This window comes from Panthera onca, chromosome C1 (genome assembly GCF_046562875.1).
Source record: "Panthera onca isolate mPanOnc1 chromosome C1, mPanOnc1 haplotype 2, whole genome shotgun sequence".
Lineage (NCBI taxonomy): Eukaryota > Metazoa > Chordata > Mammalia > Carnivora > Felidae > Panthera > Panthera onca.
Window position 1 is genome coordinate 125,521,739 of NC_138346.1, and position 25,242 is coordinate 125,546,980.

The following is a 25,242-nucleotide window of genomic DNA, read 5'->3' on the forward strand; positions in this document are numbered from 1 at the left end:
AAGACAAACTAAAGGGGGTGGGGCTCCCACAACAAACATAAAACAAGCCTCTGCATCTATTTATGCTCCCTAATAACAAAAACACACCAACTAGAATGGGGCAAAGAACATAAAAAGTTATGTAAAAAAAATTCTTCAAAAAAATATACCAGTTACAAAAATATTAAAGGTAGTGTTTTTCTGCAAAGTAATTCCCTGTAGGAGGCCACGCATTCAACATAACCTAGTGTGAGGAAAGTCCAGAACCCAGGTCATGCTCCAGCTGGGCTACTCTTGTACCTGCCCCCAGGCCAATAACCAACTATCGCCAGGAATAACAGATTTTAGCAACAGGAAATGCAAAGTTGGTGGGAACCAAAGCTAAGAGGAAGAGGAAAAACTGGGCAGGGGACATTGCCTAAGAATTTATGTCTTAGAAATTGTGCAAAGTAGAGGGAAACACTAGTAAAATCGCTGATTTCTCCACCTTTTTTCTCCACAATTACCTGGTGAGGTCTGACGGTAGCCAAGAGTGAACCTCTTAAAATCACCATGTTAACTTACCATTTCAAAAACCTCCCATCCACCACACCCACACTGATGTTTGGTTCCATGCTGATGAGTAAATCTAAGTCCCCATTATTCCTGGATTTCTAACACCACTGCCCCTCTCCACACACCACCCCCCCCTCAAACCTTAGACCAATCTCCTAGATGTTATCAAAACATGCAAACAGCTGTAGTATAGTACCAACCTGAGTAAAAACATGTTATGTGGCCTTGGTTACAATGGAACCTCTCTAAACCAGTTTCGTCTAGAAAAATACATTTCACATGGAGTTGTAATTGTTACCACATATGGCTGTCTAGATGTCTAGAATGGTCTTCCTTCCCAGTCTCACTTCCTTGAAACTTTCTCTAAAACCATCTGCACTTGTAAAGAATCTGACTTTAAAGTGGCTGATTTTAGTACGGGTCCAAATATCACTGAAGGCAATCTGAAAGTTAACTTTGGCCAATGACGTTACTAGAATAAACCTATAGCCTCCCAAGGTAACTTTGGAGAAGCATATTAAAAGCTCTGTATTTTCTTCATTACTTCTCATGACTCTATAGTTACTTGGGCTTCACAATTAAACATCTGAATGTTAAGTTCATGTAGACCATAGTCCTGAATACAACTAGAAATAGCCCTTAAACTGAATGCTGAAATTGGTTAGAGGCTGTGGCAGGTACAGCTGATCCTCATTATTTGCAGATTGTGTTATTTGCAAATTCACCTACTCCCTTAAATTCACTTCTAACCCCCAAATCAATACTTGCGGTACCTTTGTAGTCATTCATGGAACTGTGCAGAGCAGCAAAAAAAACCTGAGTTGCCCAATATGTATGTTCCCAGCTGCAACGAGCAAGGTCATATTCTGCCTTCTTGTTTCAGCTCATATTATAAACAAGCATCCTTTTCGTGGTCCATATTATGGTCACGTTTTTTGTTGTTGGTGGTGACTTCACTGCTTAAAATGGCCCCCACACCTGTGTAGTGCTGAAGTTCTATCTGGTGTTCCTAAGCACAATGCTGTGATGTGCTTTATAGAGAATATTCCTATTAGATAAGCAGGAGTTATAGTGCTATTGGCTGGGAGTTCAAGATTAATGAATAAACAATATGTTAAATGAGGTGATTTAAATAGAAACACACGTATAAAATAAGATCATGTATTGACCTGTTGACAAAAATGTGGCCATTAGTTCCCAAGCACCTAACCCTGTATTCCCTGAGAAGCAGTATTTCCTATTTGCCAACTCAGTGTTTGCTGGCAATGAACTACTGTGAATAATGAGAATCAACAGTATATTCATATGTGTAACAGTGCTTTTCAATGTATTGGATTTGACAAGGTATGATATTGGTTACTGCTCTCGGTGGGCTAAGATCTACCGTGTCTTTTTATACATTCTCTGTTCAAGGGAAAATTTTTGTTAGCTCAACTTATAGGACCATCCAGTTTTGTTCTGTATTTACCAACCCTCTTTTCTTTCTTTGATTTCCCAAGCAGTAGGTAGCTTCATTCTATATGAGATTATACATTTATAAATTGACATTCAGTAATGTATCAGTCTTTTGGGAGTCTGGAGAAAATGTGCCAAGGTTTGCCAAGTATCTCATGGACACAGATGGGTCCAGCATCAAAGTTCTACATTACAGAAGAGAACAGGCACTGGAACAAGGCAGCTTGTAACAGCAGCACAACTACCCAGGCTCAAATGAAACCAATAGTTTTCAGCAGTGTAATTTCAAATCCAAATATAGGAGTGAGGCCTCCCAGAAAACTCCTTTCCATCTGGCTGAGAAACCTTTACCCTAGGATACCACAGGCAGATTTCAGCAGCATGTGACAAAATAAGACACAATTCAAGCAAATATCCTGAAGGAGGTTAAGGAAGTAAAGGTCTCTGCAGGACTTGGCAAGGAGGGCTGACTTCCTCCCGATTATACAACTAACCAAGGGCTTTAGATAGCCAAAAGATTAGTAAGTTTTTACAAAAGTCTATATGGGCTAGGGAAGTGGATGGGATAGGCTAGGGGCAGGCTGACAGTTAATAAGTTAAAGGCAAAGACAAGAATCTGTTTGTGCTACAAGCACAGAGTATAGTACAACAAATATTCCCTCAAAAGGTGGGACTTTAACTGGCCTTAGATGGGAGTGTGAACCACTGAAACTCCTCTGGTTCTTAGGAACCAGGATAAAAGCCTTTCCCTCATGTCTGTAGCTAAGTCCAATTTGCAAGGAAGTAAAGCCGCATTTAGAGTTAAGTCAATGTGAAATACCACCCAAGTTCAAGGTACAGGGATTCTTTCATTTCTACTTCTTGTCTAGTGACTAGAACCATACTTGGGTCTTGCTTTCTCAATGTCAGACAGAGAAGATAACTAGAAATGGAAAACCAAAGCAAAATCTTTGAACCACCCGCAGCCTCTGAGTGAGGAGCAATGTTATCCACAGGGACATTGCTCAAACTAAAAAAAAAAAAAAAAAAAAAAAAAAAAAAAAAAAAAAAAAGGCGCTGTCCTTTCCAAGTTTTTGGATAATCACTGAATCTGTAATAGTTCAGAAACCCTGAACATCTTCATCGATTAAGACCAAGCACAGTTCTCTTACTTGAGAACAAAAACTGAAGACATGGATCGAAAAGGAAAGACTCAGACAATTTAAGAACAAAACAGGTATATTTCTATTGGACTACCTGATACAGAGGATAGTGTGGTATGAATGGATAGTATGAATGACACATAATACAAATATATTTTATTTGAAATAAACAAAAATGCTTACACAGTTCAACTGGTCACTTGGAAACAAACTTGCTTGACTGTATTACTGAGCAAAAACAAAGCTGAAGCACAAACACCCTTCTTTTTTGACATGTATTTGGATAGGTAGGAAGACACTACTTGGTTTTTTAAAAACTGACCTTCCCTTAAGGCCTGGTCATAGAAGTGTAAACAATGTAAATGAATCCACCATTACCAGCTGTCATATCATATCTATGTCACCTGTGTATTCTGAGATCATACATATACCTGCCAATATACCTGGGAAGGGTTGCTGAATCACAGTTACATTTAAGTTCTTGGCAGGCAGGACTGAGGAAAAGTAATTTGGAACAAGTTTTACATCCTATTTAGAACAAATCACTAGTATTCCCTTAAATAACAGGTTACAATAGAAAGATACTGCCTGGAACGTATCCTTTTCACTTTGGTTCATTTTTTGTTTGTGTTTGTGATTTACATAGTTGTTTGAATCATCTGCTTATAGTATAATCCTGCCACAAAGTATTAAAGCACGAGATACTATTATTCCTTCAACATCTGCATTTTTCAAGTTTTATACTCTACTACATCCCTAGTACGTCAGCAGTTCTTGAATAATACAAAATAATAATAAATGGGTAAAACTCTTCTAAAAATGCAGATGTCTATAACTATAACGGTACTAGATGGGAAGGAGACAATGAGGGAAGAGAAAAAAAGCAAACACGTTCATGTGCAGGGAATGTGGTTCAAGTCTTTGGATTTAAAAACAACTTCCCCAGAGAAGCTGGCTATAATGGAATTTCCAGAAAACTTCCTTTGCCCCCACAAAAGGACCTGAAAAGCCCAATCCAAACTTTTGAACACTACAGTTATGAGATGTTATAAATGATAATCAAAGCAGTCAGAGGGAGAAGGATGAATGTGTCTTCCATTCAGCTAGTTTGTAGCATAGCCTCTTTACCTGTTGGTGGATCAGTAAAAACCACTAAAGTACCAGAAGTGCTTTGAAGGATAGGGGTAGAAAAGTACTGGGCATATTACCTGTCTGTATCAATAACAGGGCTTCATGGCTAGGAAAATTTTCTAAACAGTAAAATGACTCCAGGATAGATCTCTCTCCATCATTAAATGTGGCAGAATTAAAAAAAAAAAAAAAAAAATTTACAAGTAGAGATAGTGAAAACAGAAAATTACAAGGCAGAGAACACAAAAGAATCAAGATGATGCTATAGGTTCAACAGTATTCCATGAGGCTAGAAAACCTGTTAACTTTGAAAGCCCTAGCAAAATATCACTCTTGTTTATAAATCACTTATTTATCATATGACCGCATGTTGAATCCTTTCTTTCCACATACTGAAGAATCCTACATTCAGCCTTTAAGCATTTTGCATTTCTTTGCCAATCTTGTAGCTGAGTATCTTGTTCCAGTCGATTTTGGTGCGGGTAACCGGAAGCTGCCGGCGCAAGGCCTTGAATGTGGTGTCTGACATTGTTTGATAGTTTTCACTAATTGCTGTCTGCAACAGATAATTGAAGATAAGTTGCTTGAACAGAAATGGATAGTTGTGATTAGGAAAGTAACTCTGTAGTCAAAGGACATGTTTGAGTCTTCTAAGAAGGACAACAGGATATAACATTCCTAGTAAGCTCCTCTCCCATCTCTGAAGTTAAGAAGCCCACTTATATTATTTCTACAACTAGAGCTATAATCCCTTCCAGTGTCAAAACCTTGACAGTAAGCACAATGCCAAGTTGCAAGGTCTGCAGCTTCCACACTTAGTTACACTGAACAACACATATATTTATGTTGAAAGGACAAAGAGAAGTTCTAACAAAATGTGTTAACAGCAAAATAATAATGTTCTAGAGATCTAGAGAAATTAGTTCCAAATCTTCTTACCTGATATTCATTTTCTGCATGCTCTATGATTTTAATAAACTCCTTGGCAGTTTGGACTTCATTCTAACAGAGGAAAAGGGGAAATAGGAATTTTTTAAAAAGTATAAACAATAAATAAAAACATACTGAAAAGATCATCTTGACTAACATTTGTATAACAACTTACAGTTTATCAAGTGTTTCCATGCACATCACCTTCTTTGATTCTCCCAACAGCCCTGTGAGGTTGATCTGTTATCATTACCTCCATTTTCCAGATGAGAAAACAGAATCCTCATAAGTGACTAGACCAAAATTACACACTTCTTGAAAGATGGGATCTGAATCCAAGTCTTCTGCCAAAAGACCCCACGCTCTTTTCAATCTACCACAGTATGCCCCAAAGACATCATCACGACATCTTGAAATGTTTATGCCTTGAAAATATCTCTGGTTTAAGATGATATAAACAATGCCCTCACCAATATCAGCCATATATGTTAAACTCATATACTCCTCTATCTGCCACTTGTGATGTTAAATCAACCAATACATTTTGCTTTACATGATTCAGGTACCATATTAACTAAACGTATCCTTTTCACTTTGGTTCATTTCTCATTCTCTCTTCCTTTCATCATTAGGTACAACAAAAATATAGGTAAAAGCTAAGATTTACTGCCTAGGGCAGCAGTTCCCAGACTCTTTCAAATGGTAAAAACTATCTTGTTTTCACAGCAATGCTAAGACAAGTCATTTGCTTTCCCACTCACACTCTTGAGTGTGCATAATGCAGGTCCACAGAAGCTACAAGATGTGTGATGGCTTCATCACTCTGAGGGCTAATGGAATGTGTGGGCACATATGGGAATCCAGTGGTCTTTTATTAAGCCAGACACTATACAATTTGTAAAACTGTAAGTGAATGCCATTCTTTGCACTATTTTTTTTTTGGTTTGGAAAATATAGTCCTTTTTTCATGAAAATGCTATTTAGGCCAACAAGTAATGGGTTTGTTACTGTTATTTTAAATTAACAAATATATTTAACATTTCTCAGTTTTAATTTCTTTTTTTTTTTTTAATTTTTTTTCAACGTTTTTTATTTATTTTTGGGACAGAGAGAGACAGAGCATGAACGGGGGAGGGGCAGAGAGAGAGGGAGACACAGAATCGGAAACAGGCTCCAGGCTCCGAGCCATCAGCCCAGAGCCTGACGCGGGGCTCGAACTCACAGACCGCGAGATCGTGACCTGGCTGAAGTCGGACGCTTAACCGACTGCGCCACCCAGGCTCCCCTCTCAGTTTTAATTTCTAATAAAGTAAATGTAGATACAACATACATAAACATAGCTAGCTAGTTTGTTTGTTTTTATGATTTTTTTTTTTTTTTATTAGAAGGTCCACACCCAATGTGGGGCTTGAACTCACAACCCCAAGATCAGGCATCGCATGCCATACTAAGCCAGCCAGGCACCTCAAACAAAAGCTATTTGAAGGTGCTCAATAATTTCTAGGAATAAAAAGAAGCACTGAGAATGCAAAAAAATTATGTCCCTTCTTTCCAGGTATAGAACACTATATATATATACATATAGTATTATTATCTGAACAAATTATACATATATGTGTGTGTGTGTATATATATAAATATACACAAATATATAATATCTATGTTTTTAATGTTTATAATTTTGAGAGAGAGAGCAAAAGAGGTAGGGGGAAGGGGCAGAGAGATAGGGAGACACAAAATCCGAAGCAGGCTCCAGACTGCTGGAGCTGTCACCACAGAGCCTGACGTGGGGCTCGAACTCACGAACCTGGAGATCATGGCCTGAGCCAAAGTCGGATGCTTAACTGACTGAGCCAACCAGGCACTCTAGAACAACACGTTTTAGTTGAATATTCCTAAAAATGTTTGGCTTCTCTAGTGATATAAATGTAGCCCTATAAGATTTGTTGGCAAACTTTCCTTCCTCATAGTATTTACTGACTGAAGATATTGTTGTCCTTGAGTAAATCTCACAATTGAGAAACAGAGAAAGTGAAAGATGTTTGAATAAAGCCATTATCACTATTTGGCATTATATCATGTTATGTTACACTGTGTTTTATATTATGTAATTATTTACTCTATTACATTTAGTCAAAGACTGTGAACTAATATAGCTGGTTGATTACATGCTTTTATAAGCTGCCAAAATCAAAGCACTGAAAACAAACTGAATTTCTAGTGGCAGAATCAGTACTCAGGATCAAAATAAAAAAAATTTTTTTTAATGTTTGTTTATTTTTGAGAGAGGGAGACACAGAATCTGAAGTAGGCTCCAGGCTCTGAGCTCTCAGCACAGAACCAGATATGGGGCTTGAACTCAGGAACCATGAGATCATGACCTGAGCTGAAGTCAGACACATAACCAACTGAGCCACCCAGGTATCTCAGGATCAAAATCAATTTTTTAAAGAAAAGACACAAGTGAGACATATTAAATACTCCACACTCACCGAAACAGTTACTGAATCCTGTACATCTTTATGACTAACCAACTGAACATTGCCATCTTCATAATAGTGAACCTGTGTGAGACAATGGTTGAGCAAGTTTATGTGTAGTTCATATAAAAACCCACTGCTAAGGTACATATCCATGCCTTAAGCCACTCCCAATCTTTTTTTTTTTTTTTTACGTCATCACCAATCTTTACCAACACCGAAAAAAATATTAGTATGATCAACTGTAACTTACAATGTTGCTTAAAATTCACAGAACACTAAATTTTAAGAATTCTCCCCCTTTTTTTTTTTTAAGCAGGGGAAACTGATTATTAAGTTCAACAAACATTTATTTTGTGCGTATTGCATTCCAGGCATTGTGCTAAGTATTGTAAATACAAAGATCTTAAATAAGATTCCACTCTTAGCAGTATTAAAAGATTAAAAGAATTCAAATAAAATCACTGGACATTAGTTTTTCTCTGTGAAAACCAAGGAATTTTAATGGATCCTAATTCCTTACACATCTCTCCATATATATAATCATCAATACTGGTAAGCAGATCTGACCAAGTGCAGGAAAAACTTACTTGACAGTTAAAGACAAATTGAAAAAACAAATATCCTGCTAGTAAATTAGCTTACAAAAAAGCAAGACAAAAGCAGTTCTGAGGATATAAGGTAAAGTGGGGTGCTACAATTATGAGACCAATTAGCAAGAAGGAGGGATACATAAGAGACAGACTAAGCAAAGATGTTAAGACTCAGGAAGTTTTGGCAACTTACAAGATAGCTCCAGTCACCTTAACAAGGCTACAAACTGGTCATATAAAATAGGATGAGGGTTTCCTTTTGTTAAGTGCATTTGAACAAGGTTTTGAAAATAGGAGTTGTCACCTAAATGGACAAGTAGAGAAGGGCATCTAGCAAGGGGATAAGAGAAGTACAAGAGAATGGTTTAGGAAAGAACAAAGAACTCACTGCAAATGAGTTAAGTGTGGAGGGGAATGTGGCAAGAGACAGTGCTATGAAGCCAGCTGGAGACAGACTGTGAAGCAAACTGCCTTATAAACCATGTTAAGAGTCCAGACTTTATCCTATTTAAAGGTGACTGGGACTCAGGGAAAAGGAAATGTTTTAAAAAGATTACCATTTGTGCTATGAAGAAAATAAAGCAGAGGGAGCCGAAACTGGGGGCATAATGCTAGAACAGTAGTCCAGGTACTGCCTGTTTCCTTCATCTAGTCCAGGCTACCAGGAGCTATTTTGGTTTTGCTTTGTTTTTGTTTTTAAAGATTTTATTTATTTTTTTAAGTAATCTCTACACCCAACATGGGACTTGAACCCATGTTCAAGAGTCCCCAAGATCAAGAGTCACATGTGCTACCTACTGAGCCAGCCAGGCACCCATAACAGGAGATAATGTGGATAAAAAGGAATGTTTTTAGAGATAAAGCAGAAGTAAAGAAGAAAGGAACTATATACCCTGCACTACTATGACTATTATTTATTGAGTCCTTACTTCATGTTAAACACTATGCAAAATGTTTTAGTTATTACTTACATTATCTTATTCAATCTTTACAAAAACTCTGAAATAGGGACCATTGTTATTCCTATTTTACAGATGAGAAAACTGAAGCTTGAGGCAGTTTTGTTGTTTTTTTTTTTATACATACCAGAAACTTAATACTCATAGTTCTGGGGATGGAAAGTCTGATATCAAAGTGCCAGCATGATCAGGTGGTTCATTGCAGGCTTCTTTTCTCTGTATCTTTACATGATGGAAGGGGCTAGGGATCTTTCTGGAACTTCTTTTATAAGGCACCATTCCTACTGATGAGGTTTCCACCCTCATGACTTGAGCACCTCCCAAAGATCCCACCTACTAATATCATCATCTGTAGGGGTTATAATTTCAACATAATGAATTGTAGGGAAACACAAACATTCAGAACATAGCAGACTGGAAAGAAAAAAATAGATTATTATTTTAAAAAACTTTTTTTTTTTAACGTTTATTTTTGAGACAGAGAGAGACAGAGCATGAACGGGGGAGGGTCAGAGAGAGGGAGACACAGAATCTGAAACAGGCTCCAGGCTCTGAGCTGTCAGCACAGAGCCCGACGCAGGGCTCGAACTCATGGACCGCGAGATCATGACCTGAGCCGAAGTCGGCTGCTTAACCGACTGAGCCACCCAGGTGCCCTGATTATTATTATTTTTAGAAGAAGATTTTTTTTTTTAAAGTCACAAAGGAATTTTATACAATTAAAATATTACATAGACTGATGGGACTTACTGAATAACTAACAGATCCATAAAGGAAAGCAAGTCTGAAAGATGAAATCCAGTAGCACCTAGAGTATCTCTAAAAGTAAAACTTTTAACTGTTTCCTTCTTTCCTAATATATATATTTTTTCAATCTGAAAGAATGTCTTTATTTTTTTTAATTAATTTTTTAAACTTGTTTTGTTATTTTTTTAATTTACATCCAAATTAGTTAGCATATAGTGCAACAATGATTTCAGGAGTAGATTCCTTAATGCCCCTTACCCATTTAGTCCATCCCCATTCCCACAAACCCTCCAGCAACCCTCAGTTTGTTCTCCATATTTATGAGTCTCTTCTGCTTTGTCCCCCTCCCTGTTTTTTTATTATTTTTGTTTCCCTTCCCTTATGTTCATCTGTTTTGTCTCTTAAAGTCTTCATATGAGTGAAGTCATACGATTTTTGTCTTTCTCTAATTTCACTTAGCATAATACCCTCCAGTTCCATCCACGCAGTTGCAAATGGCAAGATTTCATTCATTTTGATTGCCGAGTAATACTCCATTGTATATATATACACCACATCTTTATCCATTCATCCATTGATGGGACATTTGGGCTCTTTCCATAATTTGGCTATTGTTGATAGTGCTGCTATAAACATGGGGATGCATGTGTCCCTTCGAAACAGCACACCTGTATCCCTTGGATAAATGCCTAGTAGTGCAATTGCTGCATCATAGGGTATTTTTAGTTTTTTGAGGAACCTCCATACTGTTTTTCAGAGTGGCTGCACCAGCTTGCATTCCCATTGAGGCAGTTTAATAACTTATCCATGTTCACATATCTAGTAAAAAAAGGAGCTAGAATATGAATTAGGTCGAATTCCAGAACTAAAACCATATCTAACATGCCTAATACCTCCCACTGTTAAGTTTTGTCAAAAAATTAGAAATTCCCTCATCCAGGGAGAAATAAAGTATCTCATTAGGGACTTAACTCTTCTAAAATATCATTAGAGGGGGATTAAAACAGCCAAGCCTTCATCGAGGCAGAAACCATGATCCTATTAGCAACAAAAGGACTTCCCTGGGCAACATGAATCGACTACAGAAACTTGTTTAAGGGAACAAAAATAGCTGGCTCTGTCCAGATGGGCAAGAGAAACCACAGACTTTCCATACCCTCTCCAAACTCTTAAATTTCATCTTTTGGCTTTCTAAAGGAGGTTGAAGAGAAAAAGACAATTTAAGAATACACTGGAGAAGCAGGGAGTTGATAAATGCCTATAATACCTACACACAAGAATCACAACAGCAAAGATCTGAGGAAAAAAAGACCTGGCTAATTAATAATGACATATAAAGGTTAAAGTTCCAATAGACAAGTGAGATAGGGAAACTGAAGGGATTCCACTCTTGAAAGGCTCCATTTCTGCTGTTTCTTTAAGTTCCACTCACTCATGTTCTGTATTTTGCATCTGAGTAAACCAAAGAAGCTTTGTTCCCACTCCGAGGGGGAAACAAGACAGTTAATCATTCTCTAAGTTCCATCGTAGGCCCCCAAACAGCTACTAACATCTAAGAAGAACCAGATTTGAAGCATGTTCCAGAACATTACCTTTGAACAAACTCTGGTCAACACTGGCATCAATACACTCTTACCTTCGGTGATTTATGGACTAACACCTCTTGTTCACCTGGCACTCACCTTTGATTGGACCCTACCCTGGATTCCTGATGGAACATGTACCCGGGAACGTGATCCCTTTCCAATGTAAATCCCTAACCCCAAGTGATAGGGAGACTCACTTTTCCTTTTCTGAGTCTCCCAGACATTCCATCTGCTATACTGTATCACTTATGTCATTCAATAAACTCTGCTCTCACTTTCTCCTGGCTAGAGTTTGATTTTTGTCCTATGGGAAGCCAAGAACTCTCTTGGTCCTGTGGGACCCCCTCAGGGTCTCTAGTACTGGCCTGCCCACAATACCTGGACAAGGATGTTCAAAACACAAGTGGGTCACACCCAAACACTATTTTGTTTGATCATTTTAAACTAAGAAACTGAAAAGTCCAGAGGCTGAAAAGAACACTAGGAAGAGCAGTGAATATGAACAAGATGGGGGATATTTAAAAAACAGAGCTCTATGGGGAGGCACCTGGGTGGCTCAGTCAGTTAAGCGTCCAACTTTGGCTCAGGTCATGATCTCATGGTTTGTGAGTTTGAGCCTCGCATCAGGCTCTGTGCTGACAGCTCAGAGCCTGGAGCCTGCTTCAGATTCTGTGTCTCCCTCTCTCTCTGCCCCTCCCCTGCTTATGCTCTCTCTCTCAGAAATAAATAAACATTAAAAAAAATTTTTTTTTTAAACAAAACAAAGCTCTGTCCAGAAAAGAAACAAGGACTTATATATTTGAGACAGGCATCTCAGAACCCATTTGAAGGAAGGAATTATGCAGGGCACATCTTTTTTGTCCAAGAATAAAGACTATGCAATTGGTTTGAATTTCTATCATAGTTTTTTTGAAAATTTTTTAAAATGTTTATTTATTTTGAAAGAGAGAGCACGCGAGCAGAGGAGGGGCAGAAAGAGAGAGGGAAGGAGAGAATCTCAAGCAGGCTCCATGATGCCTACATAGAACCCAACTTGGGGCTTGAAATCACAAACCATCAGACAGTGACCTGAGCTGAAATCAAGAGTCGGAGGCTTAACCACTGAGCCACCAAGGCGCCCCCTATCATGTTTCTTAAGAACTAGGACATGAATAGGAATACCACTAAGTCTTGCTGTTTATAAACTCAATTGAAAATTCTAAAAATATTGATTTCATTATCTAATACATAAATGATAAACTTAAGCTCTGTTTATCTTTTTTAATTTAAAAAATTTTTTAAGATTTTATTTTTAAATAAATCTCTATACCTAATGCAGGGCTTCAATTACAACCCCAGGATCAAGAGTTGTGTGCTCCACTTGACTGGGCCAGCCAGGTGCCCCAAACTCTGTTTTAAAACAAAAACTCTTTTTGTGGTGGGGGAGGGGGCAGGCAAGGGAACAAACCATTTTACTGGGGTGCTTGGGGGAGAAGTCAAAGGGCTGGGAGGACAATGAGATCGGATTTCCTTGCCTTGGCCAGGATCTCCCCAGCTTCAAAGTTGCCAAAAGCAACAAAAACCTTTCTAGGTCTCAGCTGCTAATAAAAATTTCAACATGACTATCATCAACATAAATCCTCAGAAACTGTTAACTTCCCAGAACTACCCTTTCGCCTACAGAATAACCAAAGGTCTACATATCTTAGTGACTCTTCCAAGTAATTCTCACTCTGATTTTTAAAAGATCTGTAGAAGAAGCAAGCCCTTCTCCAAGGTGTGATCAGACAATCTGGTTAAAAGGTATACATGAGGTCCGGATAGTGGCCCTTGTTTTAAGCCTTATCAGAAACTATTACCCTTTATGATATGTACTCTTAATTTAGGTTTGCATTGGCAAAGCTGAAACACAAGTAATTATCTCCTTCTGGAAGAAAAATCAAGTTACCTACATAAATTTATAGTAAGCTGCCAAGTTAATGCTGATGCCATAGTTATAGGAGATCTAAAGCATTAGGCTACTCATATATATATAGAGCAATATATGTTGTCTTAGCTTGGGCTCCCCCAGAAGCAGACCCCATGATTAAGATTTAAGAGGAGGTGGTTTACTTGGGAGGTAATCTCAAGAAAGGCTAGTAAGGGCTGAGGTAGTAAGACACAGAAGGGAGGAAAGTGTTATGGGTGCATTAATGAACCCAGAGATGACCATTAATGACCCACAGACAGCTGTGGGTCCTGGACTCTGGAAGACTAAGGAGAACATACTTCAGAGTTGTCCCACCTGATGGGTGAGGAAACTGACATATTTATCTACCAACTCTTGTATGGCACTAAGGGCTGCTCCAGAGCTGTGAACTTAACATTTTCAGCTTGCCTCATCTGAGTTGGGCATGCTCCTGTGGCTAGGAAAAGCTCCCAGGAAACAAGTTACTGTTACTTGTAGCAGGAAGCTATCCTGAAAAGAGTGGGTACAGATGACATGTACCATATATATTTTGATTAAATTATATCATTAAGAAAGGCAGCTCTTGCTAATTGTTTTGAAAGTAAGACTTAACACAATATAATAGAAGTATGATTAGGTACTGATCTCAGGTATCAGTAACTGTTTAATCCTACCTGAGAGTTGGCTGGGCTTAAGAATTCAATCACCCTGAATTTGAATTTCAAACCTCTGCTAGGATATCAGAAGACTCCGATCGAGACAGGCATCCACAAGCTCCTTATTCACCTGCCTATCTGTTCTGACACCAGCACTAGAAATCTACTCTGCTTGGTTACTTATATTCCATACACGATGACACTTGGTCATTCACTCTAGTTCCTCTGTTTTATTTACTTGATAATACAACCTTCTGTCATTATTGTAAAAAAACAAAACAATCCCATTCATGTAGCTGTCTTCAAAGTTAAGAATTATGTTTTATATATACACGTACATACACACTTACATGGGCTAACATATACGAGAGACCCTAAGTAAGTCACAGCAGATGCTATTTAGTCACTTCTTAATAATCATTTATTTTCTTCTTTCCTAGAACTACTATTTGATAATTCCTGGAAAAATCTTGTTATCTTTGAAAGAGAAAAATAATAAGCAAGCAGTACATGCCATATGACTATCCTTTATCAACCCAGAATAGCTCTGCTTAACCATTTCCCCATGAAGGAGGCTTCTATTTCTATTTACTACCATCAGGTTGCATCTACATATAGTTGTTCCTTATTTCGAATACCAGAACAAATACCAACTTGCATGTTTGTTTTGAAGATGTGACATTTTAACATGGCCTATTAACACATGGGGATCTCACCTGAATCTTAAGTACTCCAACCACCTGGGCTGTAGGTGGTGTGATGGTGAACTTCCACTCTGATCTCCAACGACCATTCCTATTAAAACACACACAAGGCTGAAGAGTTAGCAATAAGCACAACAAAGAGGTGATTTGCTGCTGAGGGAGAGAATTTGGGAAAGAGAAAACAAAACAAAAACAAAACCAAAAAGAAACAAATCATTTCTAGTTCGACAAATCCAAGGCTCTGTCTACTCAAATACAAGTTTGTATCCAAGTGTCTAAACGTAAGTTTTTTAAAGTTATTCTGACTTTCATTTTTCAATCATGGAACAGAAAACCATGTTTATACTATTCGTGGTAGGCTCTTCCACAAACAGTTAGATGGGCTGCTGAGTTTTGCAATTAACTCAAGTATTATTAACTAAACCCAAGTAAAACTCAGATTTTCCACTGGGCACTTTCTTAACCAATCACTTATTCTCACTCAATAGAAGAGCATTTTTTAAAAAGACAAGATTATAAAATCTTGGAATTGAAAGGAATCTAAATGTTCACGTCTAAACCCCTCATTTTGCAGATGGGGAACTGAAGCTTTTCAGTCAAATAACTTATTCTAAACTAGTTAGATTAAAAACCAAGTTTCAACTACTGGTTTGTTTTCTTCCCAACAGAAGTTAAGACACAAATAGAAGAGAACATCTACTTTCTTACCAGAAGTTTTTAGGCTGAAACTGGTGGCTTTCAATACACGCAATAATGGTCTGTTGCCCATCTATAGTTTTAGCATAAACCTATTGTTAAACAAAAAAAAAAAAAGTTAGCCTCTGAAAACACATTTAACCTAAATGCCAAACACCGTACAAAAACAGCATGCTAAATCCTCGGAGGAGACAAAGAATCAGGTAACTCACAAGACTTCATGGGATACAAACACAGAGCAGAACATGTTTAGTTCCACAGGAGACACTGGTACAATGACTGCAGAAGGCAGTACTGCTCCTGATTTGGGGTACAAGGGAGGTGACAGTTGGACTGGGCCTTACAAGACAGGTGAGATTCTCATAGGCAGAGACTGAGAGGAAAGATGAGTAAACTCTTCAGACAGGAAACTGGGGGCTTGTTCAGTGAATGGCAATTAGTGCTTTCAGGTTAGACAGTACATGTGAAGTGGACTAACTGAAGTGGGTGACAATACAGGACAGAAGATATAAATCCCACAGTAATAGATAGAAGGTAAGAAGTATGGACATTATTCTACAGGACAGACACCAAAACAACATACCAGGCACTATTGTTTTGGGAGAATAATTAATACTGGTATACAGGCTAAAGTAGAGGAAAAGCTAAAGTTGGTTAGGAGGCCAGAGCATTAATCTAGGCAATAAGTCAGGGTAGTATCAGTGGGTATCAGGGTGCAAAAGCATAATCAAGTCTAACAATACACTGCAAGTGAAGGACAGAAAAGGGGAAAGAGCCAAAGTGCTTGCATACTGGGATGACCAGATAGACAGTAGTATCATTAACAAATTGGGAAATTCAGATAGAGATGTGTAGCTAGTAGTCAGAAGCCCCAACTGTTCCTTAATGTAGGAGAGGTGAACAGAAATGCAATCCCAAGGAAAAGGAAAAAAAATAAATAGAAGAACTTTATAGTCCACAAAATATTTCCACATGTTTACTTTCCCTATATTAAATAAACCATGAGTTTTCAAGAAAGAGAAGTAGAGCAGTGGGGAATGCCTACATTTACAAAGGTAGGGGAGAAGAAAAGAAATAGAGACAAACTGAGAATGAGTAGAGGGTGCTGACAGAGCAGTCTAAGCAAAAGTAAGTAGTTGGATGGTCTCAGTGTGAAATGCCATAAAGAAGTCAAGGACGAAGAAAAAGATACTGAGGCAATTCAGGAACCATTAGTAAACTCAGAGAACAGTTTCTACAGACTAAAGACTGAAGCCAAAATTCACAGGGTTAAGAAGTAGATACATAATGAGGAAATGACACTAGTAGGAGCAGAATGCTCCCAGGTTTGGTTACAAAGTAGAGAGAGATGAGGGAAGAAAGGAAGTGAAGAAGAGGGAGGAAGAGCAAGGTAGAAAGAGAAGAAGAAAAGTAACTGATAGAAATTATGACTGAGGAAAAGTTTGTTCTCCTTAAGAAGAGAAATAAAAATATTTAAAGAGATATGTATCAGATAGGATAGTATAAGATCAAGAATAAGGATCCCCCTTTCTAAGATTCAAGTACAGTGGAAGAGAGGGAACACTTCTGAGTGTGGAAAGCAGAGAAAGATTTCATGTCAGTCTTACTAATATGTGGGGGATCAGACAGATGCCTAAGGACAATGGGAATGATTTGGAACATACTATATTGAAAACATTATGGGAAATATTGAGATGAAATCAAGAATTACCACCAAGCAGGACAGCTCTGAGGATATAAGACATTTGGGGTACAACAGACACTGTCAGAACAATTTGATGGCTTTCTGTAGCTCATTTATTGGCAGAGACAGTGAGAAAATGGCACGTGAGGTTACTTGGTGTGGAGGCTCTCCAAAATAAGAATGAGTAGTGTCAAACTTTAAATATATAACAAATGAGAAGTTGAAAGTATATTTAGGATTGCAAAGCCAATTTCTAAAAGAGTATGCCATGTCTTCCTTTGTAATATCAACTGTAATTATCCACCATAATGGGTTTTCTCCATCATTTAAAAAATAAAAAACATGTAATAATAATGATATTCAACACTTCTGCAGAACTTCCTTTGTGCCAGACATTTTCCAGGCATTTTATATGAGTAATTACTTCATTCAATCCTCACAACATCCTATGAGGTAAGAACTATTATTTCCATTTTATAGGTGAAAAGAATTGAGGCAGACATGTTAACAAAGTCACAGAACTAATTAAGTGGCAAGACTAGGATCAAACCAGTTAGTATGGCTTCAAAATAAGGGCTCTTACCCAATATTCTATTATCGCCATTTAACTCATCATCGTTAAATATTGAAAATATTCTAACAGACATTTTTCTTAATCGTATTCACAACCTTACAAAGGAAAAATCATGATAGAGCCAAATTTTAACATTAGTAAAAAAAAAAAAAAGTCAAATTACTCTTGATTAAAAAAAATTCAAATAGTTTTGATGATCCAGTGAAAGCATCTAAACTATGTAATAAGTAGCTTTCTGTAAAAAGGCCTATACTAAAAAGTCATGAATGTGGCAATAGCTGTCTTGACAATCTAAATTTATTTACTTATGTCTAAACTAAAGATGTTAAAGATTTTTCCATATAAAATTGTCCATTTATACCCCTTCAAAAACGCAGAGGAGAATAAAATGCAGAGGAGACTCTAAGAAGAAGTGATGTTTGGCTAGCCAAAGCCCACAAAGGATAAGGTAAATGTAGAAAATAAAACATCTCTAATAATGAAGCAGGCAGATACTTAACAGTACAGAAGCCGTTGGAATAATGATCTTTCACATAGGCCCTTAAAGCACTGTCACAGGATTCTCTCCAAGACTTCAGACCTCCATCTACATCCTCTGGCTGGGGGTCACTTGCTTCTTTCCGTAGATGGTCAAACTTAAAGGAAATTTTGTTTCTTGGATCTAAAAATCTGCTATTACCCAGGTCACCATGTTCTGTAATTAAGACCTTCCAAAGAATAATTATAAATATGAGTAACTCTGTAAAAAAAAGTTCTTGTCAAATTTAACAAAACAAATAAAAATTCTGAAGACAGTTAACTTTTCATTTACTCAGATTTCTCTTTCATACTGATTTTTCAATCAAGTCACATTTTAAAAAAACTTAACTTTTTAAGTAAACTCCACCCCCAAGGTGGGGCTTGAATTCATGACTCTAAGGTTAAGAGCAGCATGCTCTACCAACTGAGCCAGCCAGCTACCCCTTAAGTCACATTTTTACTCTTATAAAAATATTATGTTTAGGGTTAAATCAGCTCTAAAACCACATTTCTCCAACCTATCCTTAATTTCTTGGTTTCTGTCTAATGTTTTGCCAATGTATATACTTTATACATAGCTGCAACAGTAACTTCTCTATACATTTTAATATCCTTTTTTTCACATATTTCATAAACCTTTTCTAGTCATTATACTTAGCATTTAAAATAGGTAATATTTGTAAAATAGAAACCCTGGAAGAATATATCAGGGATTGGCAAATTTTTTCTGTAAAGGGCCAGATAGTAAATATTTTCAGCTTTTCTGGACATAGAATCAGTTGTGCCTACTCAACTCTGTTAGCAGGAAAGCAGCCATAGACAATACAAAAAACAAACAAGCAGGGCTGTGTTCAATAAAACTTTATTTACAAAAATAAGTGGTACCTGCCATGCATAGCTTGCTGACCCTTGCTCTAAATTAATAAAAATCAGTTGCCTTATGAGGAAAGGGACATTTGTTAGGAATTTGGTGGATATGAGAAAAAGATGAGAAAAAGATCTCACTATATATGTATATATATATATATATATATATATATATATATATATATATACACACATATATACATATATATATATGTATTTTTTTCCATTTTTGAACCATGTGAATGTATTACTTATTCTATTTATTTACTTGTTTGTTTAAGTAGGCTTCACCCCCAGCACAGACCCAACAGATTCACGACCCTGAGATCAAGACCTGAGCTGAGATCAAGAGTCGCGCACACTCAACTAAGCCACCCAGGCACCCACCCACCCTTTTATTTTACACAAAAACTAGCATACTATACTGTGTTTCACTTTTTACTTTTTAAATTTAATATACCTAGAAAATCTTTCCATAGGAATACTCAGAGAACTTCCTTGTTTTTTGCTTTATAATTGTATACTGCTCCATTGTATGGCTATACAAAAATTTATTCAACCAGTCCTCTATTAATGGATAGTTGGGTTGTTTTCAATCTCTTACTATTATGAACAATATTGCAATAAATGTCCTTGTACATTCATTATGTATCAATTATGTACATGTGCCATGTACTCATGTGAGGTAAATTCTCTGAAAGGGGACAACTGGATCAAAGCGTAAACGTATTCATAATTTTGTTAGAGACTGACAAACTGCCCTATATCAGAGATAGGGTGTGGTACCAAGTTACAAACACACTATCAGTAGAAATTTTAACTGCAATTTCTTTTCACCTTTTAAAAAGTCATTTACTGTATTTCCCCTTCTGTGAACAGTCTATTCTTACCTTTTGCCCACTTTTCTATTGGGTATTTGGTCTTTTTCTAGTTGAAGTCTTTTTATTAATTAGGCAGATAAAACTCTGCATGTGTTGAGTTTCACAATTTTTTCCCTAATTTGCCATTTGTCTTTTGACACATTTACCATTTTTAATAATTACATATAATTTCACAATATTGACATACCATAATATATTTAATCACTCCTGAATTGAAGCAGGTTTAAGTTACTTACCATTTCCACTATCGAAAGCCACTATAAATTCTCCCACAAAAAGTCTTCTGCTTAAAAATAATTCTTTGGAAAGAATTCCTAGTTTTGAGATTCATGTCCTTATCATCAGACTACCCTTTAAAAGCTTGATTATTTCCTTAGTCTTACTCTCATAAAGCTTTCTCATCACAATCCTGCAACTTTTGTAATTAAAAAGTAAATATGTTCACATTAAAATTTTAATCTGCACTACCTTAATTATTATTTCTGGGCGATGTAACACTTTTCCAAGTTTGCTTTGTATTTTGCAGTTGGGTGCAAATGGTTCATTTCTGTTGCTCATTTATTCACTGAACTCTTGCCATCATCCTTAGGTATTTGAATAACATCTTTACTATGCTTGAGGCACATATTTTCTTCTTTTAAAATCTTATTTTAAGCCCATTATACAAAGGTCACTTTCTTTTATAAACTTTTCTAATGTTTCATCATTACTTAAAAGTTATGATTCTCTTTCCATTTCCTACTAAATTTTTATGTTTTAAAAAATATTTAACCTTTAATCTCCACCTGGAATTAATCTAAGTGTATAGTTGGCACTGGAAATCAAAGTTAGAGTAATCTCATAAATTTTATCAATTGTTTCCTTTTCCTTTCTGTTTTATGATACTTAGTTTAAGGGCTTTCTGATTCTTGCCTTGTGTCTTTGTTTGCTAGCATTGGTCTTTTTTCATTGTTGTTCCTGATCAGAATAATCCTGTATGGTCTATTTTTCATAGGAATTGTATGAAATCTATTTGAAAAACAAAATTTCCATACCATTTATATTTCCTTTTTTATTCTATTTTTTTTTACAGTTTATTCATTTTTCAGAGACAGAGACAGAGCGTAAGGTGGGGAGGGGCAGAGAGAGAGGGAGACACAGAAGCAGGCTCTGGGTTCTGAACTGTCAGTACAGAGCCTGAAGTGGGGCTTGAACCCACAGACTGTGAGATCATGACCTGAGCTGAAGTCGGATGCCTAGCCAACTGAGCCACCCAAGTGCCCCTCATTTATATTTCTTATTCAGATAAGCTTTCCATATTATTTATATTTCTTATTCAGAAACACTGTATTTAAATCTAATTTCCCATTTACTTCCCAGATTAAAGTGTGTGTATGAACTGTATAGCAGACTCCTGCTAGTTTCCAATCCAATATCCATTCTTTCCTTTTCCCTTACTAACAGAACCCCAAAAGTTTCCAAAAATACTGTGTATACAAATACAAAAATGATACTTCCCCAGTAGGAATGACAAAGTGATAGGAGTTCTGGCAATAACTTATCAGTGAAAGTTACTTCTGGAATGGCCAGCACCTTTTCCAACTTCCTCCTTCTTCCTTCCTACAACTATGGATTTAGTGCCCTGAAATAGAGCGGCTCTCTTAAGAGCATGATAATGAAAACAACACCTGGAAGGCAGAATAGAGAGCTGGAAGCAACGTGGGTCTCTGATGACATCATGGAGCTACCATGTAACAGCTCATAACAGCTCTAAATATTACCTCCGGATTTCTTACATGACAAAAATCTCTACGTAGTTAACCCACTGTAGTTGATTTTTATTATATGCAGGGGTGGCATCTACTTTGGTTTTGTCTTTTTAATTTTTTTCCTTTGTGTGTGTGACGTTATATGGCATCTACTTTATTTATTTTTCAAAACATTTTATTTTTAAGTAATCTCTACACCCAATGTGGGGCTCACACTTCTAACCCTGAGATCAAGAGTCGCATGCTCTACCAACTGAGCCAGCCAGGCTCCCCTATGGCATCTTCTTTAATAACTCATGTATCTTTCCTTATTTTAATGTCCAGGTAATAGCTTTTTGTTGCTGTTGTTACGGCTAAGAATGCCACTGACTACATTTTTAAGCTGGCTACTACTGGTATATGGGAATGGTCTTATAACATGTATCTGGACACAGATCTTATTATTTCAATAACTTGTCTATATTACATTAAATTATACAATATCAATTGCAAGCAATATTTATCATTTTTTTCCAGTATTGTTTATTGTTTATACTTGTAATTAATCTATTTTCATTAAGAAAATTAAGCAAAAATATAAACCAAAACAAACAGAAAACAAGCAAAACAAATTCCAAAAAACCTGTAATTCCAAGACAGAGTTAACATTTTGGTGTATATTTTCCTACATTTCCTTTCCTATGCACATCTATATACTTTATACCTTTGACTCCTAAGATGTGTATGTCCCTCCAGGGGCACCTGGGTGGCTCAGTTAAGCATCTGACTTAGGCTTAGGTCATGATCTCACGGTTCGTGAATTCAAACCCCACATCAGGCTCTCTGCTGTCAGCACAGAGCCCTCTTCCGATCCTCTGTCCCCTCTCTCTCTGTCCCTTAGGTGCTCTCTCTCTCTCAAAAATAAACAAACATTAAAAAAAAAAAAGATGCATATGTCCCCCCATCACTTAACATTTCATAAAATGGGATACATCTTATACTTGATGGCATCTTAGGACTTTGCCAATTAAAATTGGCAGTGTTTTTTCTTAGTGGTACATAAAATGGTGCATCTTTTAAAGAATTTAAAATGCATTAATTCTAATACAGCTCATTTAAATATCTATTTGAAAAATAAACTAGTACAATTCTACATATGTTCTTTTATGTTTTAGCTTAATATATCACAAAAATCTTTCTAGATCAATACTTTAGCATATGTGTTACCAAAGGGAGTATATTCCCAGATCAGTTTTTATATCACTTTTCAATGTAGTCATAGTATTTTGGTCTATAGATAATTAATTTAATGTTGGTTGGGCATTTAGATTGTTCCCAATTTTTCACTATTATAAACCTTGTTTCACTGTCATAAACCTTGCTATAATCTTTTTAATACATTTATATACTTATTTTCCTAGGATAAATCTTACGGATTTGTGGGTTCAAAGAAGATTCAGACTTTTTTCTTTAAGTTTATTTTGAGAGACAGAGAGAGAGTGCAGACATTGAGAGTGGGGGAGGGACAGAGAGGAAAGGAGAGAGAATCCCAAGCAGGCTCCACACTACATGGGGCTTGATATCGCGACCATGAGATCATGACCTGAGCCAAAATCAAGAGTTGGATACTCAACCAACTGAACCACCCAGGTGTCCCTCAGACTTTTTTAACAAGGATTTGGTATTTAGTGACATACTGCTTTTGAAGTGCAATTAATGAATTTGCAAAGTCCTGCCAGACAATGTTTATAACTATGACAATAATGGAAATATTTGCTTTGTTCCTCTGTTTGAATAGAAATGTCTGTTTTTCTATAGAATATCAAATATAATGTCTCCTATTATTCTTACCAAGGAGAATTACATACAGCTATAAAATCTGTATAAAACTCAATTCTTTTATTTTCACTATTCTTGTTAGGGGCAGCTCTTTTTTCCTGTCCAAGAAACTCCTGGTATTATCAGAGAGGGGAAGAATTTTCTTATATAGAACATTTACAAAAGCTATGATAACTACAGCATGAATTTATTCAGCATCTTATCTTCAGACATTTGCTTTGGTTTATAGGATTTCTACTACCACCCAGGCACAGCCTACTAAAAAGAACAGTCATTACCTGATCTTCATATCCTTCTATCTTCACAGGTGTGAACTGATCCATGTTATACTGGGCAAATGCACTGTATTTTAACAAGTGGAAAAAAAGGGGGGGGGGGTTGGGGGGGAGAGAATTATACATAAAGAAACACCAAAGGTAATTCACATAATAGTGAAAGAGAATGTGAAAACACTCCCCAGTGCTCTTCCCTTTCTCTCTCCAGGCAACTAGTGTTATCCTAATGCCTTCCCACTTTCTGAAGGAACTCTTCACAGTGATCTCAGATGTGCCCTAAACTCTGAAATTACCTTTTTGTCTCCACTTCTAAGCTCCAACAGAACTCCCCTTAGACAATTCCGAAGTTTTAAGTAATCTGATTTTTGTGAATTACCAACTTTTAGATAGAGGCTTTCAGTAGTTTAAAGAAAAAACAAAAAACCCTTCAGTTGATGCACTATTTTAGCAATGCTGCCTTCTTTATTCTGGACTTTCTGAGGCAGGGCAGGCAGGAGAGATCATAATTAAATGTACTGGAAGGCATTTGACATGGGGAGAGGGTGAGGCAAGAGCGGAGCATGAGTCAAGTCTCAGAGGAGAGCTTAAGGCAGAAGAGATTTTTTTTTTTTTTAATGTTTATTTTGACAGACAGAGAGACAGAGAGACAGACAGATAGAGCATCAGCTGGTTAGGGTCAGAGAGAGGGAGACACAGAATCCAAAACAGTCTCTAGGCTCTGAGCTGTCAGCACAGAGCCCGATGTGGGGCTCAAACTCACAGACCACGAGATCATGACCTGAGCCGAAGTTGGCCGCCCAACTGAATGATCCACCCAGGCGCCCCAGAAGAGATTATTTTAAAAAGGAGATATGAATAATCAAAGTACATGCCTATTAACTACCATTTACTTGTCCAGTGCTAGATTTGTGAAACTGCATTTTCAATGGCTCCCTAGTACATCTAAGTAAGCAAAAAGGTAAAGGGAAAGAAGCCTGAGGTAAACTGCAGTGTAAGAAACGCGTAACACACAAAATATCAGTATTCTCACCCACTGGCCAAGGGAAGAGTTAAACACCTCTTCTGCCCAAGTTTAACCTGCTAAAACGCCTGCTAGACACTGTTTTTAAGCAAAGTATCAAACTTTTCTTCAAAAGAAACCAAAGTAACAGACATTTAAAGCTAATCCTCAGTCTTTTCATTTTAGGTTATTGTTATGTTTTTAGATAAATCATTTCTATGGTGTTATAAATCATTATACATCCCCATTAGCAAAATGAGTCTTAAACATGGTGGTTCTTCAGACAGGAAGATAAATTAAATGTTCATGCAAAGTGGATTAAATATTATTATTATT

The 25,242-nt window shown here is 36.9% G+C and overlaps 1 protein-coding gene across 3 annotated transcripts in view; it reads right to left on the bottom strand.

The window, feature by feature from the left end:
* Positions 1-3,189: 3,189 nt before the first annotated feature.
* Positions 3,190-25,242, bottom strand: part of CAPZA1 (capping actin protein of muscle Z-line subunit alpha 1) — a 49,871-nt gene continuing 27,818 nt past the window's right edge. For all 3 annotated transcript variants that reach the window (XM_078451556.2, XM_078451557.2, XM_078451558.2), the window contains 7 exons: positions 23,910-23,973; positions 18,299-18,505; positions 15,553-15,632; positions 14,857-14,935; positions 7,685-7,756; positions 5,202-5,264; positions 3,190-4,818 (listed from right to left, as the gene is read on the bottom strand). In XM_078451556.2, the coding sequence (XP_078307682.1) occupies positions 4,678-4,818; positions 5,202-5,264; positions 7,685-7,756; positions 14,857-14,935; positions 15,553-15,632; positions 18,299-18,505; positions 23,910-23,973 (706 nt within the window). In that variant the 3' untranslated portion in view covers positions 3,190-4,677. The remainder of the gene's footprint in view (positions 4,819-5,201; positions 5,265-7,684; positions 7,757-14,856; positions 14,936-15,552; positions 15,633-18,298; positions 18,506-23,909; positions 23,974-25,242) is intronic.